General features: G+C 48.2%; 1 protein-coding gene across 2 annotated transcripts in view; it reads left to right on the top strand.

The window, feature by feature from the left end:
- COQ8A (coenzyme Q8A) overlaps positions 1-15643 on the top strand; it is a 42886-nt gene that overhangs the window by 23778 nt on the left and 3465 nt on the right. For both annotated transcript variants that reach the window (XM_042051592.1, XM_042051593.1), the window contains exons 6-11: positions 5710-5832; positions 9469-9554; positions 10582-10722; positions 11835-11916; positions 13300-13393; positions 14220-14361. In XM_042051592.1, the coding sequence (XP_041907526.1) occupies positions 5710-5832; positions 9469-9554; positions 10582-10722; positions 11835-11916; positions 13300-13393; positions 14220-14361 (668 nt within the window). The remainder of the gene's footprint in view (positions 1-5709; positions 5833-9468; positions 9555-10581; positions 10723-11834; positions 11917-13299; positions 13394-14219; positions 14362-15643) is intronic.

The following is a 15643-nucleotide window of genomic DNA, read 5'->3' on the forward strand; positions in this document are numbered from 1 at the left end:
ACCTGATCATGTCATGGTGGCTTTCTTCTAAGCAAAGGTGTTGGTAAAATATGGTGGGGTGTGTGGGGGTCAGTGGTTTAGGGCATAGAAATACATGGTGGTGTTCTTCAGAAACCATGAGATTATTCTAAAGTTTATGGTTCCATTCACTTGTTTGTTATCCAGGAAAAGCTTTGGTGGGATACTGCAAAATGTCAATGTCTGTGACAGTTGCTGCAGGCTATTTGATCTTCAGCTGGTCTCTCTGGTTTGGCTGGTATGGTTGTGTTCAGGTTACTTCCAGTAACTGGAGGGAGCTGATGAAAGGTTGAAGTACTTGTAGCTAGAAGTAAAAATGAAGTCAAATCATTCCTGGTTCAGAAGCATTACTTTGAGATAATGACAACTGCTGGGTCCTTGTAACTTTACTCTGTGGCTGGTAGTATTCTACTACAAAGCCAATTTCTGTCTTCACCGTGGTCATCTTTGGGGGTGGAAAAAGGATGGAAACTGAACTTCTGTTTCAGGAGGTACGGGAGTGGCTGGCAAATGAAGACATTTGGAAGGGGGAAAAACACTAAAAAAACTAAGCAACTGAACAAAAAAATCCCAACCAAAAGAAATTCCCAAACCCTAAAACAACACCGTAGAATGCGAAACGTATTTCCATTAGGGGGAGGCAGAGGTTGTGGACAATCCAGGACTCTGCTTGTACTAGGAATACCAAGATGCAAATATTAACTGCAAGGCAGTGCTGAGCAGCCCAGCAGAGAAAAAGGATCCTTGGCAAAGAGTTCTTGTTTCTCTCTAAGACCTGAGGTGTGTGAGGATGGGTGGGTTTCTTTGCTTTGATTTAACAACATGAATCCAGGCAAACACAGCCCATCCTGTAGAGAATCCTTGAAGGGTTTTTGCTTTCAGCACTTGGGATGTTTGACAGGTTGTTGATACCTGTTGGAAGCTGATGATTTATGTTGCCTGTAACAGAGGTGGAATTGCACAACTGTTGGTATTTCTCTGCTTGCCAGAGTATTTTCTAATTGGGCACACCCCAAGTGAAAACAGGAGTTTGCAGAGCTACGAAGTTTGAGGGAATAACATGAGCTTTGTTCCTCTCTTACAGCATGAGAAGGATTTTTTTTTTTTTTTTTAAATTTAGAGGGCAGCAGACACTTTCTCCTTGCAATAAAGCAATTGCACCTCTAAACTTCTTTTTCTTCCTGGGGAAACTATTATTTTTCTGTGTCAGAAGCCTGCTCTATAGTCTTGAATCCTGCTTTGGGAAGAGTGATTTTCTTGAACAAACCTTGATTAAAAAATGAGGCAATGAGAACTGCCAACTTCAGTGCTACGCAGGGAATTAGAAAATGACCTGGCTTTTATTTTTAGGTGTTTGTTTGTCTTTCCTTGTTGCTTCTCCTTTTGCTGTCAAGTCTGCTTAGATAAGATCTTGGAGTAGTGGCTGTGCTGTAAAGGAGAATAATATCAATAGTGGAACTGAGAATGAGCCAAGAGCAGCAAGTGTGGAGGTGAGGCAAAAGTGAAAGATGTGCAAGCTTCGAACTCTTCTGGAGTTTCTCAGGCCAAAGACACAGGAAGGTTTCCAGGTGACTCAGCTACAGCCTCTGGCTAGTGTCCTTGGATGTGTTTTCCACAGTATTTCAGTGGTGGGTAGGACTCCATGAATGAGAGCTCTCTCCATGGGCTCTGCTCCTGCAGAAATGCACAGCAGAGGATACTGACACAGTGGGAGTCCAAGATTCCATTTTCTTACTGTTCTTCTGACAGTACCAGCCTGAGCTGTTCTTGGAGCAAATCTCTTGACATAAGTACCTCTATATTTCTTTAGAAGTACCTCTGTGCCCCTTTCCTGATTATAGCTTGAGGCATTTGTGCCCAGGTTTTGTGGCTGCCAGCACCATGAGTTTGGGCTAAGACCTATCTCTTTTGAGAATGACATATTGTCCTGTTCCTGGGAAGCTGATAGAGGATATAATTTCCCTCCCTACTGCTGCAATATTAATAGTAACTTCTTGGCACTCCAGACTTAAACAAGTGGGATGTGTGTATGCACAAAGGCACGCCTAAGAATTTCACACTCTCACTGGCATCCAGGAGTAACGAGGAAGAGCTTTCTCTTGGTTGCCCTCCTCTTGCCTAGTTAGTACAAACTAAAGTGTCTTTATGCCTTTAAAATGGAGTTAGAAACACTGGTCCTTTAGTCCCAACCCCTAAGCCAGACACTCCTGAGCTACACATGATCCTGACAGCACAGCTTGTACTTCTTCTTTCCATTGCTGTTATCAGAGGGACTGCAAATTCCTACTCTCCTGCACGTTCTCTAGTAATTGTGCTAGTGCTGATCTGTTTTTTCCTGCTCAGTTTCCCCATCCTTGTCTAGTAGCCACAGGACCCTTCTCTCTCTACTTTGGATTGTCTCTGTTTCCATAAACAATTCACTTCTTCAGGGACTTAGGCTAAAGGAAATATGTCTGGTGCAAGAGTTGGTGAATTTCTTCCTTTTCCATCCAAGCCTGATGTCCTGAATGTAAATTCCTTCTGCTGCCAAATTCTTGTGAATAGGTGCAGGTTTCTTTGGTTTTTTGTGTTTCTTTTTTTTTTTTTTTTAAAGGCCTTAAGGTCTTAATGCTGCTGTCTTTGAGGGGTTTGGCTCATCTTCTTTTGTTAAAAAGAGAATGACTTACTTGATTTCCAGTTTGAATTTTCCTGGTAGGCTGATAACCTCCTCTGTCGCTGGTGACCTTGATGGCAGCCTCAGTATTTAAAGCGTGTATTTACAATGTAAGGCCCACACAGGGTGGGAATGGGAAAGTAGAATGAATTCCCAGCAATTAAAATGAGAGTGCCCAGATAAACAGCTGCTGTTACAAGTAAAGAGACTCTGGGTTCAAGGACAACTTTGTCACTTATTAATGACCTGTCCTGGGCAGTTGTTCAGGCAATGCACAAATGCCAGGCTGGACAGAGCCCTGACAGGCTGGCACTTGGCCTGGATTTGAACACAGAGGGATTTTCTTATGAAAGGGAGTAATGCAATATCCTTCGGTTGTCAGTCCCAAGTGCTTAGGCCATGTTCTTGAGTATTCCCTTGCCCCCAAGTTTCTGTGGCAGATGGTCCTAAAACAAACATACACAAAGTCCAGTCACTAGTTCTCCATTTGACAGTGGCAAAGAAGGTGGAAGAGGAGTGATGCAGCTGTGAGTTGCACACAGGTTTGGAAAGGTTCATGCTGATTCTGAATTTGGAAAGGAAAAAAAAGTGGGTCAAGCACTAGTGAGGGTGTGTGCCTGCTGCCTTTTCTGTGGCAGAACTGACAGGCCCAGGCACTGTGGCTGCAGGAGCCTTAATTTCTGAGGTGTCCATGCTGCCACAGCTTGTATGTGACTTCTATTTGCCTCTTTTTCTTTCCCTGATGAAATAGGTGAAACCAACTTTGTGATCTGAAGATGGGGAGGAAATAATGTGAGGCACCAAAAGGTGCCAGCCATTTTTGGGTAAAATGTTGACTCACTGAAAATTGGTATATTTTTTCATGAACTTGTGGTGGGTGTTATCCCCACTCCCTTTCCACCCAGCCTTGGAAGCCTGTGTCTGTTTTCTCTCTGCTTGCCATTTACGTACTCCTGCTTTTCAATCTTGCTTCCAGGTCACCTTCTTGTTCATGCTGCTTGTAGCAAAGTACATGAGCACGAGCTGCTCACATGCTATTGGGCTGCCTGGTGATCAGGTATTGCCCCTGCAGGCTGGACTTCAGTGAGAAGCCTGCCAGGAGAAGAGGACTTGGGCCTGCCTGTGTTTGGCTCTTTCTCTGATAAGACTTAAAACTGTCAGGGTTCACTGGCTTCTGGAGGTGGCTTTAATCATTAACAAACTCCTTTATTCTGCTGCTGACTCAAAGGAGGATGTTTTTGTGTGCAGTGGTGTGAAGGAAGGCACGGCTTTGATTCAGTACTTTCCCTAGGTCCTGTGTGTCATCTCATACAGGGATTTGCCTCGTCATTGCTAAGGACACAGTTTTCCTGATAGGACAGTTAAGAGACAGCTTTTCAAGTGTGCAAAGCCAGATCCTTCTGCCCTGGGTAGCTCTAGCTGTTCAGTCTCTAAGGCTCCTTCCATCCATTATCCAGAGCAAAATGTGCTCTGAGGATTGCAGTGTGTTGGAAATAGTGAATTCTGGACCCCTCCTGCTTTTCTGTATCTTGCTCTCAAGAGCAGCATGGTTGTCCTGTGTACTCCTGGTGGTTTTATTCCTCTCTTTCCTTTTCCTGTACATTCTTGACTTAGGACAGGGATTTGTAGAGAGATGTCCCACATGCAGTGCCATCTTGCTGCTATCCCACAAAACAGATGAAGGAAAGAGGGGGGATGAAGGGCAGGAGAGCAGTATGTACCTCACACATCTGTGCTCTGCCAGAAGAGAGTTCTGTGGAATCACTTCTGCAGGGAAGGTCTGTAAGCACTCCAGCTGCTTGCAGGGACTGAAGGGCGTCTGTCAGATCAGTAACGTGCTTGGCACCTCAAGAAAATGGCACCAAGTTGTGGGAGCTGCCAGAGTTCTTAGACAGCAGCTACTTCAGTCTGTCTCTTACTTGTCCTGTCCCCTGGCCAGTCTAAGACCCTTCCTGAGAGCTACCAGGAGGTGGAGAGGATCTCTGGCTGCTCCAGTTAGCACATAGCACACCAGTAATTTCCATCTGCCTGAGATCTCCAGGGCTGTTTTCATCTGCTGTGCCTTTTTGGGTGCTGCTTATTGTTTATAGGGGTTTCAGCTGTTCTGTGCTCTGCTCCCCTAAAGTATTCTAAAAACAATGTAGCTGCAAGATCAGTGTATTAGCTGTGAGCTCTGCAGCCTGGCTGCAAGGCCTGACCTTCCTCCTGCTTGGCTCTCTGTCAGCAGGAGCTGATCTGCAGCCCCAGCAGAAGTGGTAGGCGGGTGTCTGCCTGCCCCCTCGGTCCCTGCTCTACTGGGCATTGCCCTGGAAGGTAGTTCTGGGCTGCTTCTCCCAAAGGGACCATCAGGGTTTCCTTCCCCTCTCCCTTAATAAAAGAAAATGTAAAAGTGGAGGGGAAGTGCTTCTTATGCCACACAATCCCCCTGTTGCATACTTGGAACCGTGGCACTGGTATGCACATGGCTGCATGACCTCTCTGAGCCTGTCAGACATCAGGCTTTACCCACTCTTGGGGACGGGAATGTGTGTGTTTGAGTGTGTATATTTTGGTCTTGTTCTGTGCAAGCTTCCACCCTGAGGTTGGAAGAGGCCTGTTATTGGTCTATGCTGGTGTGTTGAGGATTCCCCCTTGCTGTGGCTCACTCCTGCTGCCCTTCTGAGGCTATGGCTGTGCTGCAGCCCATGGTGTGGGACCCGAGACACCTTTGCACAGTGTTGTAGGCTGTGCTGGCTGGTACAGTGAGTTCAAGCACCGACATCTGCTCAGGATCCCAGACGGTTTGCAGAGCAGCACAGACGTTCTTGGAGACTGTGACTTGCTGCTCCTGGCCCTCAAGCCAACGATGTCAAAGTTGTCCCAAGGCACATGTACAGCTTCAGTCCGTGCCCCTGGGTTGCAGTGAAGGCACTCAGTGTAGTCCTGGTTTGATTTCCCTAGGGAAGGGCAAATTTCCTGTGGAATGTGGGCTAGCACAGTGGAGTGGACTTGTCAAGATAAGGGTGTTCTTCATTCATACTCTCTCTCCTTGCCCTCAGGGAAGAAAGCAGTGATGGATTCTAGCCCGTTCCTGTCGGAGGCCAATGCAGAAAGGATCGTGAGAACCTTGTGCAAGGTCCGGGGAGCAGCACTAAAGCTGGGACAGATGCTGAGCATTCAAGGTAAGTGGCAGCACAAGTCCTCAGCTGTCCTTAGTGCTGCCAGGTGTGACACAGGGTCAGCTGTCTGCCATGAGGCAGTGTCAAGTGAATGTGGAGACCGAACAAATGGCTTTCTCCTGTGAGAGCAGTGATGGAAATGTTTGAGCTCCATCTAATCCCAGTATGAAGTAAATAGATGTATGCACTATATGCACCACCACTCTCCCAATGTCCTTATTGTGTATAACTGAAATTGGTTGACAGTAGGGTGACACTGTGAATTTTAGTGTCTGTGTTACAAGCAATTGTTGAGAAGCAGAGCTGTATTACACTCCAATTGCAGGTGTCCTGCCAGAAATGAGGAGGGTGACAAGAAGAATGTGATCCTGTTCTTTCTTCACCAAAAGTGGTCAAGGTTATATCCACAATGCTCTCCCATTATAGCAACCTGTTTGTGGTTTAAGTGCTCTGTGGGCACTGAAGCTTTACTGGAAAGGCCAGTACAGCTGAATCTTATCAGGTATAAAACACTTGTTTCCATCCTGAGAAGACTTCAAACTGCTATTTATCCCATTGAGCTCTGAGGCCAGTGACCACAGGTGAAGGCATGAGTGACATCAGTGTCTGCACTGAACTCTTAGGTTACTCCTGGGAGATGGCAGGTGTGCTCAGTTCAAGCCTTATCTGGATCTTTCCAATTTGCCTTCCTGCCCAGCCTGATAGGGAAGGAAAGAACCAGCCAAAAATAGCTGTAAGACTTGTCTGGAAATATCTTTCAGTATGTTTCTGAAACTGAGTAAGTGTCTCAGTGTTTGAAGTACTTGGTTTGCTTGGCTTGTGCTTCTGCTTGAATTTTTGTAGGTATTAGCTGATGAGACTGCATCTAGCAGAGTATTAAATAACTTGGGCTCGCCAACAAAGCAAGATCAGCTCCTTGTTCCAGAGAGCCCTGACTGGCATTTCATCTGCTAAGCAGTTGGTTCAGGTGGGTGCCAGGCTGATGGCCACCTGGCAAAGCCTAGTGGGAGGCATCAGCTGCTGTGTCAAAGGCTGCCACCCACATGCTGTTTTCTCACCCTCTAGAAACTGCCAGGTGCCACTGATGGCTCCCAGTGCAGATCCAGGAGGAGCTCCTTGCTTTCCAGTGCCTCTGGTATGTGGGCTGAGCAAGCCATACCTGGAAATCAGCTCTGCAGTTAAACTCGTCTGCCGTAGGTGGGATTAATTTCAGACTGAGTTGTGCCTGATGTGTGCCCAAGCCTGGTCACAGCTGCCCTAGGCCTGGATGTGAGTGCAGAGGGAGTAGCTGTGAAAGGCTGGCTCTGAGGAGCAGAAATGCTCTGGATTTTTGTAACTTGCCTGCTGTCTCCTAATGTTACGGTGCTCTGGCAGGAGTGTCAAATACTTGCTGATTGACTTCACTCTGGTGTCAAGAACAGGGCTTCAGCAACCTCAGTGGTTGTACCCAGCCCTCATTTGGACTCTTGCTATAAGTGTGTGGGCTCTGCTGTGCCTGGCAAGAACACAGGCACATGGTGACCTTGCTGGGGGACAGCTGTGGTGAAATAAATCAGACACCATCAACAATGCAGATTGTCTGTTTCATGGGCTGGCTGTTTGGACAGGAAGATTTCAGGCAGGTCCTGCCACTTCATGGGCTTCTCTGTGGCCTGGTGAGTTTGAATTCACTGCTTCTATCCGCAGGTCTGGGTGTTAATTGTGGGCAGGAGCTACCTACAGCAGTGCCCTTAAAAGCCCTGATGTCTGCTGTGGCTCCCTGATGTGGGAGTCAGTGGATTTGTTAGGGACCCACATTCCTAAAGGTCCTACACAGAGGAGATGCCAAGGGCTCCCAGTCATCCTGTGTTCTGGGAGATGTTGGAAAGGCAGCTGCATTTGCCAGCTGAGAGTGCCCTGCCTTGGCTCCTGCTGCGTGTTTTGTTCCAGTAAGGCCTCACCAGTTGACCACAAAGATGTAAAACCTTATTCATCAGCATGTTGTAAGCCTGGCTTTGGCAGAGTTGCTTCCACCGCACAACTGATTTTTGACACTGCTGGTGAGTTTCTGTACAGTCAACCTGGACTTGCAGGTTCCTTGGCTATTTGACATTGTGCTCATGAACAAAGAGGGGGGGTGGTCAAGCACCCCAGCTAAGGATGGCTGCCCTCTCAGACTAGGGGTTGCAACACCTTGAGAAGTTTATGGATGTCAGCAATAAAGCAAGTAACAGAAGTTTATCTCAAATGCCTGTAGCAGATGCTGATGCCCTGACACAAATGGCTTCTGGGAGCAGGAGTTGCTCTTGGTTGAGATCCATTCTCCTTCTGCCCAGTCACCCTTGGCAGTGCAGGTTGCATGTTGCAGCATGATGGTTAATACCTTCACATACCCCTGAGAATAGTTTTTGGAGTGTTCAGAAGCTGGGTGGTGACACACCATCAGTGACAGAGCAGGTGTTTCTTTTGGTGTTTGCAGTGCACACGCAAATGCAATGTCTCACCTTCTTGCGGGTTTGTAACGTCACAGCAGGGGTTCTACTCACTGTTCCTGCAAAGCCTGCTCATCTCCAACTTGCAGTGATGGAATGGGAGCTCCTCTTAAAAACCTCCTGTTGGTTCCACTTTTAAATGTATTTCCTGTTGGTTCCACTTTTAAATGTATGTCCTGTTGGTTCCACTTTTAAATGCTATTACGGCTTCAATGGGAATTTGTAAACAATTCTGAGTGTTAGTGTCACATCTCTGCATTATTTATCTTTTTCTCTGCATTCCTTTCCATTCTTCTTCCCAGGACAGTCCTCTTAAGGTCACAGTTTGTTTCTTGTTTCCTGAGATAGATGTAAGGTGGTTCATACATGTGTATTTGGAGAGGAACAATAAATTTCTGTTTGAATGTCACAGTCGTGTGTGTGCAGGTTCAGTTCTCAGGATCAAGGCCTGTAGCCTGGACTTTTGCAGTGCTGGGAGAGCAGCAGATAAATCTAATTTCTTCATAATCATTTATGAAATGAAAAGTTTGCCAGAAATGGTAGTTTTTCTCTGAGTTGTTGTAGAAGCCTTTGTTCAAGCAGAGAACTAATCTTTCAAGATGTCCCAGCCCCTCCTCTTTCTTATGAGTGTAAATATTTGCTAAATCCTTCTGACTTAAAAGTTTTGGCTCAGCTATGTTCTCTTCTGCCCACTTGTAGTTGCTCTGCCTTTGGACAGTTGTTTACAATAGCAGATGCTGAATGCTGATTTCTCCAGGAGTTCAGTACTTGTGTAAGTGCTGTTTTACCATTGCACAGTGTTCTAGAGGAGCTGCTGCCCCTTAAAATGAACTGGATGAAACCACATTGGGAACCTTGGAGTGTTGGGATGGCTCTTCAGTGGTCCCTTCTGTGGCCTGTGTTTCCATGAGGCAGTGGCCTCTCCTAGACCTGGATGTTGTCGTGCTGCCAGCCAGAAGATGGGCTGGTGTGTGACAGAGGCAGAGCACTCTGCTCTTGGGTCTGTGCAACCTGTCACCACACCAAAAGAACTAAAGAACTACTTCCAAAACCTTCCCTGGGGTGTGCCTGGGGCAGGACAGCCTGGCTTGTCTGAATGCAGGTGCACATGTGTGTGTGTTGGAGAATGCAATGCCTGCACTGACTGCTGTGTGCTTTCCCTTGGCAGATGATGCCTTCATCAACCCCCATCTCCAGAGGATTTTTGAGCGTGTGCGTCAGAGTGCTGACTTCATGCCAATAAAGCAGATGATGGTGAGGAATATTCCTGAGTGCTTATCAGGGAAAGGGACAATGACAGAATAAAAGTCACCTGTGACATTCCTTAGGGAGGAGGATGGGGATTTTAAAGAGTATTCTTCCAATGTTTTCAGTTGTGGGTAACGTGTGATTCCTTCTCTCAATTATGTGCTGTCTTCTCAAAAAAATGGAAGTTTGGGTCTAGACAGAGGGGAAAAAATGTGGGAGTTTTTCATGTCCTAAGATTAATGCTGATGGAACAGGATGCTACACACAAATATGATTGCAGGGTCTTGTTGATTGTAGCCTTTTCTTCTGTTTTCTCTTCTATTTTTTAGGGTCTTAAGCTGGTGTCTAGATATGTCTACATGCCAAGCCTTAGTCTGCTGGAAAATTAACAGCAGCTTTGTCCTTACCATTTTGGTTAAGTTGCCATCAAGAAGACCCAGAATGAAGCAGACTAAGTCTGCTTTCCACAGTGTATATGTTCTCTGTAAATTAACATGTAAAGAGTGGTGCAAAAGGAACTGGCAGCACTACTTACCTTCTGAAGGACACTAAGCAGAGCTAGAACTTAAATATAGCAGTCTGGCAGGGTAGCAAAAAAGCTGTTAAAGCAGGCTGTGATGTTTAATTGTCAATATTGCCTTAAAGAGAGTCATGTCTGGATTGCTTCTGTTCAGCTTGGCAGCATGATGAAAGAGGAGAAATAGCTAACTCCTTGCTCATTTTCTGGAAGATAGCAAGTGGCACCTAAAAGGGGATGTTTGTATTGCGAAGGCAGTGGTGTTTGTGTTAAAGATTTCTGTCCTTTAGGGCAGAGCCTCACAGAGATCCGATCAGCATCGGTTCAGTGCTGGGGCAGCATTGCTGGCTGGACCATTCCTTGCCTTGGTGTGCAATGACAAGGCACAGAGGATGATCTAGAAAGCAGGTTATAGGTACTCAGAACTCAGTCACCTCAGAGGAATTTTAGATTTCCAAGTCTGAAAGTCTTAAAATCTTTGCTTCCCATGCCCTGATCCTTTCTATTTATTTGTAGAAAACGCTGAACAACGATCTCGGCCCCAACTGGAGGGATAAACTGGAGTCCTTTGAAGAACGTCCCTTTGCTGCTGCTTCAATTGGTCAGGTTCATCTGGCACGCTTGAAAAATGGGAAAGAAGTTGCCATGAAAATCCAGGTGGGCTTTACAGACCAGCCTTGTCTTGTTTGAGCCCACAGAAGGACAGGGGAACTGCCTGTGTGCTGCTAGACAAATAAGAAACATTTTAATGCAAGTGAAGATGTGGGTCTAGTGATGTCTTACCTAGTGCAAGCTGACTGGAAAAGACAGGAAAGGTTTTGCAGCTTGAGCCAGTCTGAGTCCAGGTGAGCAAGAGACATCCCATAGGTACGTCACTGCAGCATGGCATAACGGTGCTAAGGGACTGCTTGTATTTTTAGGGCTGTATGGGAGGGTCCCACCTGCTCTGTAGGTCAGTCCCCTTCCTGGGATGTGCACATGCCCCAGGCCCCTTTCTGGGTGTCAGCAACCTCAGGTGGCTGTTTCCAACAAGACTGAATTCTAGAGCTCCTTGTACAGCATGGTTTATAATCCAAAGAAGTGTGGTCCCTTGCTGACTGAGCAGTATCCCAGGCAACTCAACAAAAAACCACCAACAGGTGGGTTTTTGTAGTGTGGAAAGACTTCAGAAATAGTATCAGTGGGTGCTGATGTCTTCTCAAGCCATTTGTGTCCTAAGTACTCTCTGAAGTTAGGCCAAGGTAATAGCAGCAGAATCTCAACCCTCTGGCATCAGCCCACATTCTCCTCAGCAGTGTAGGCTCCTTCCCTTCTTGACAGACAAGGTGAGAACAGGAGGAGGCGCCTTTGCCAGGACTGGGCTGCGGCCTCACCACTTGCCCTACTGCTGGGAATGACACACTCTGGGCTTCCAGGGGTGTGTGCTTTCAGCTGTGGGAGGGAAAGGACTGACTGCCGTGCCTGTTGTGGGATTTGTGTGTCTGGGAACCCATCGTGTGTTGGGAGAATTCCCATAAGAGGATCTGAACAAGCCATCCTGATTGCAAGGAGCTGCATCTTCACTTTTCTGTCTGTCCCCTGGTTTAGATGCTGGGCTTTGAATAAGCTTTTAGAGGAGGGATGTGTGGCTCAGGAATGCCCTAGCTCATTGCCAGGCTGTAGGTGGCTATGATGTGGGGGCAGTGGATGCTGAGCCAGGTGCTTTTATCATGCCCTGTACAACCAGGTCATCTAATCTCAATACTGCCATCTCCCATTCTGTCCCACAGTACCCCGGAGTCGCCCAGAGCATCAACAGTGATGTCAACAACCTGATGGCTGTCCTGAGCATGAGCAATATTCTCCCTGAAGGTAAAAAGACAGAGACCCTGGCAGGCCCTGTGTTCCCACTGGTGCAAGTTGAGTTCTGCCAACTCCTTTCAAGCAGTGCATTTCATTTGTCCCTCCATAGACTGGGGAAAAGGACTTAGAATCCTTAAGTTTGCACAGGAGCAGATTTCCTGCAGAAAGCAGGAGAGGGAGTAGATGTGGGCAGAGAGTGCAGAGCCAGCTTGGGGAGCCATGCTCTGTTCCCCTGTCCTGCTGCAGAGCTGCTGCTGCCTTTGCTGGACATGTGCCTGCTCCAGTGCCCACTCAGTGGGGTGGGAAGTGCACCTGTGTTTTTTCTGACCATGTGTATGCACACACCTGTCGGAGTAACCCACACTTGTCTCTGTGTGCTCTCTATAGAGACACACCCATAGGGATTCTTGGCTAAGTATAAAGTGCCTGGCAATACTCACTTTTGATGCATTTCTAGGCTTGGGGTGTGGGCAGTATTCAGGTGAGGTAGTTTTGCTTTGTCCTATGATTTTCTGGCACATTTGGCAGAACTCATTCTTCTCCCTGTTTCCTTGGAGCCCTCCATACGTGTCATTCTGTGCTCTTCCCAGATGTTCTCTGTTCTTTCCAGTCAGAGTTGTGGAGAACTGTCAATCTTAGAACTTGCTCAGTGTCCCAGCACATGGATAAGTCCCTTTTCCTACAGAGAATGCAGGACTTAATACTCCTTTTTCCAAATACCTGCCTGCAGCAGCTGTAAATCTTAGTGGGACTGTATGAATGCTGCTCTAAAATCAGGCTGGGTGCTGACAAAATCTGGGACTGTTCTCTGTGGTGGCTCAGCAGGGCCTTGCAGGGGTTGCTGCAGCCCCAGCTGTGTCTGGCCCAAGAAATAGATTGGTTTTCCAACTTCAAGACTAAGAAGACTGGGCTTGGCATCTCAGGCCCTGGCTACGTGCTGCTGCTGCAGTGCACTGTATTAGTCATGCTGACTGTTTCTGCCTGGCAGTGCCTGCTCCCACTTGGAGGCAGATACAATTTGGAGCCTTTTTCTACTGCTTTTGCCCAGTGTTTGGGTGCTTGTCTTTGGTGTGTGTCCCTGCACAGCCATGCCGATAGCAGGAACAGACAGCTTGGGCTGTGGGGTGGGAGCTGGGAGAGGACAGAGCTCTGTTGCATAGAACAGTGGTGTGGATGTACCTTGACTTAGGAGCAGCTGTGTAGCTTGGGCCTGGAATTACTGCACAACCTGCATCCAGTTGGAAATACACCTTGGCTCTCTGGGGCCTCCTGTACTCTTCAGCTCAGAGTTGGCTGGATAGCAGGCTGCTCCTCAGCTGCAGCTCTGGAAAGCTTAGCCTGAGGAGATCCTTTTTTCTCAGCCTGCTCTCTCCTCTGCTGTTTGACCTTCAGGTTTGTTCCCGGAGCACTTGATTGAAGTTGTAAGCAGAGAGCTGGCCCTGGAGTGTGACTACCTGAGAGAAGCTGCCTGCGCAAGGAAATTCCAGTATGTTCCTACCAGTGCCTTCAGCCCCTTCTCTGTGTGTGGGTGTGAAAGGCAGGAGAGGTTACTTAACTTCAGGGATGGTGGGGAGCTGACTGCTGTGCCCTGCCATGTGGCACACGGGAAGGGTGTGTGGTTGTGGCCTGAGCTATCCCCCAGAATCACCACCTTGTCTCAGCTGGGCATGGCTTCAGTCAGCTGAAATGGGATCACCTATCCTCTCTCTTCCCATGCAAGTCAGTCTGTTCTGCCACACGTGAAGGTGCTGCAGTAACTCCTGAGGCTGGGTTGCAGTGCTCTTCTGTGTGTTCTTAGGTCACCTGTTGTGAACTTGTCCCATCCTTCAGCCTAGGAGCTTCTCAGTTCAGCTCTCTTACAGCAGTTACCACCACCAGTGCTGCCTGCTCCCTTGGCTTGCCATAGCATCCGGGTTGTTTTTACGTGGTGGCTGGATGCTCTTCCTGTCCTGCTGCAGAACTTCCCTGTGGCATGGCTCCCCTTGGCAAAGCCCTTTCTTCCATGTGTACAGTCTGGCCCTGAAGCCAAGTGGGGTGAGCAGAAGAGCCCAGTGCCCCTTGATGCACCGGCCTGGAGCTTTCTTAGTATCACTGCCCTGGCAGGAGATGCGACCTCACAAGCTGGCAGCAGCTGTAAGGCACTGGCAGGATTTCTGCTGAGTTAATCCTTACTGTAACTGCTGAGGAGAACATCCTGACAGCCCCAGCTAGGGTGTGGAGGGAGGCTGGTGAAGGGCTCTGTGAGGTGTTGCTGATGGGTTTGTCTGCTCTCAGGGCTCCTAAACCTTTTGCTCTCCTTTCTCCATCCCTAGGGAGCTGCTGAAAGACCATCCCTTCTTTTATGTCCCAAGAGTAATAGATGAACTGTGCAGCAAGCATGTGCTCACCACAGAGCTGGTGTCTGGCTTTCCCTTGGATCAAGCTGAAGGGCTGAGCCAGGAGATCCGAAATGAGGTAAAGTGGGGAGGTTGTACTTCTGCCCTTGCTCGGCCTGCCCGTGACTGCCAGACTGGGGCATGCCTCATGGCACGGCAAACCCTGAGCAGGGCTGGAGTCAGGGACGGGCTGGAGTCTCTAGGAAGACTTGTTTAGGGAAGGTGGCAGTAACACTGGAGTCTCTCCAGGCTTGTTTGGGCCTTGCAGGCACCAGCACTCAGCAGGGAGGGGTTGGAGGGGGTGAATGGCAAGGGCAGCTGAAGGGGAGGTAGCCTTGCTGTGTGGTGATGCCATTTCTGATTACCTTAAGGTTGGGAGGGACTGTCAGCAAGGGGAAAAGGGGTCTTATGCAGCTGCTCTTCTGGGCAGAATTGCAGCATCATCCCAGTGCAAGCAGTTGGGTGTCATCTCCTGCAGGACTGACATGTGCTGCACAGGGCTGCTGGAAAAGTACCTGTCAGTAAACAGGAGCAGGGATGTGGGGATAGGTAGGCGTTGGTGTTGAATATAGCCAGGGATCGGAGTGCTGTGATGGGACAAGCAGCTGTTCTAGTAGCAGAAATAACTGTCCTGGTATTTGGATATGTGTGTGTGTGTGTTTCTTGGTGTGAGCTGTCAGCTGTTAGCAGGTTACGTGGGAAGAGGGCAGAGTCTGTTCCTCTGGATAAACAAATCTCAATGTCACATTAGATTTGAAGCTGTGCCAGAGCTGGCTGCCTATTCTTAGGGACTGTTCCCTGCAATGAGCTGCCCTATCACCAGCACTCATTTTAAAAGGCTGTGAGCTGGGGTCTTGCTGCATGAGCAGCCCTTCTTTCCTATAAGCAACTGGCCTGGCTGACCCTCTGTCTTCTGACCCAAATGGCAGCGTCCTGTAGCGGGGTCTGGCTTGCATTTGGTGCTCTCCTCCTTCCACCTTGGCTGTGATGTTCCACTCAGCTTTGCAGAAGCTGGAGAGGGGCAGAGTGTGGCTGGCAGTTCTGCTGAACAGGCTCCAGCTTAGTAATTCTCACAGAAAAGTTCTGCTGGAGTATGGAATTCAGCAGGGGGTTCTTCAGGGACTGGTACTCTTGCTTCTCTGTGCCTGTTGGTCCCGAGGTGTGGCTCTGCTGCTCCCCCTTCATGCTGGGTCAGTGCTGAGCCCACAGAAGGGGTACTTGGTGGGTCTGTGTATCATGCAAGATTCCCATTCTTGCAGCCACCCCATGTGTAGTCAAGGCTGGGAAATTAAAAGGCACAACCAAAATGCAGTTGGATGAGCACTGGAGCATCTGTGCCATCTGCTAAGGATGTCCCATGG

The sequence above is a fragment of the Corvus kubaryi genome, unplaced genomic scaffold, assembly GCF_017639235.1.
Source record: "Corvus kubaryi isolate FWS band 111438036 unplaced genomic scaffold, C.kubaryi_AGA036_p1.0 76, whole genome shotgun sequence".
Taxonomy (NCBI): domain Eukaryota; kingdom Metazoa; phylum Chordata; class Aves; order Passeriformes; family Corvidae; genus Corvus; species Corvus kubaryi.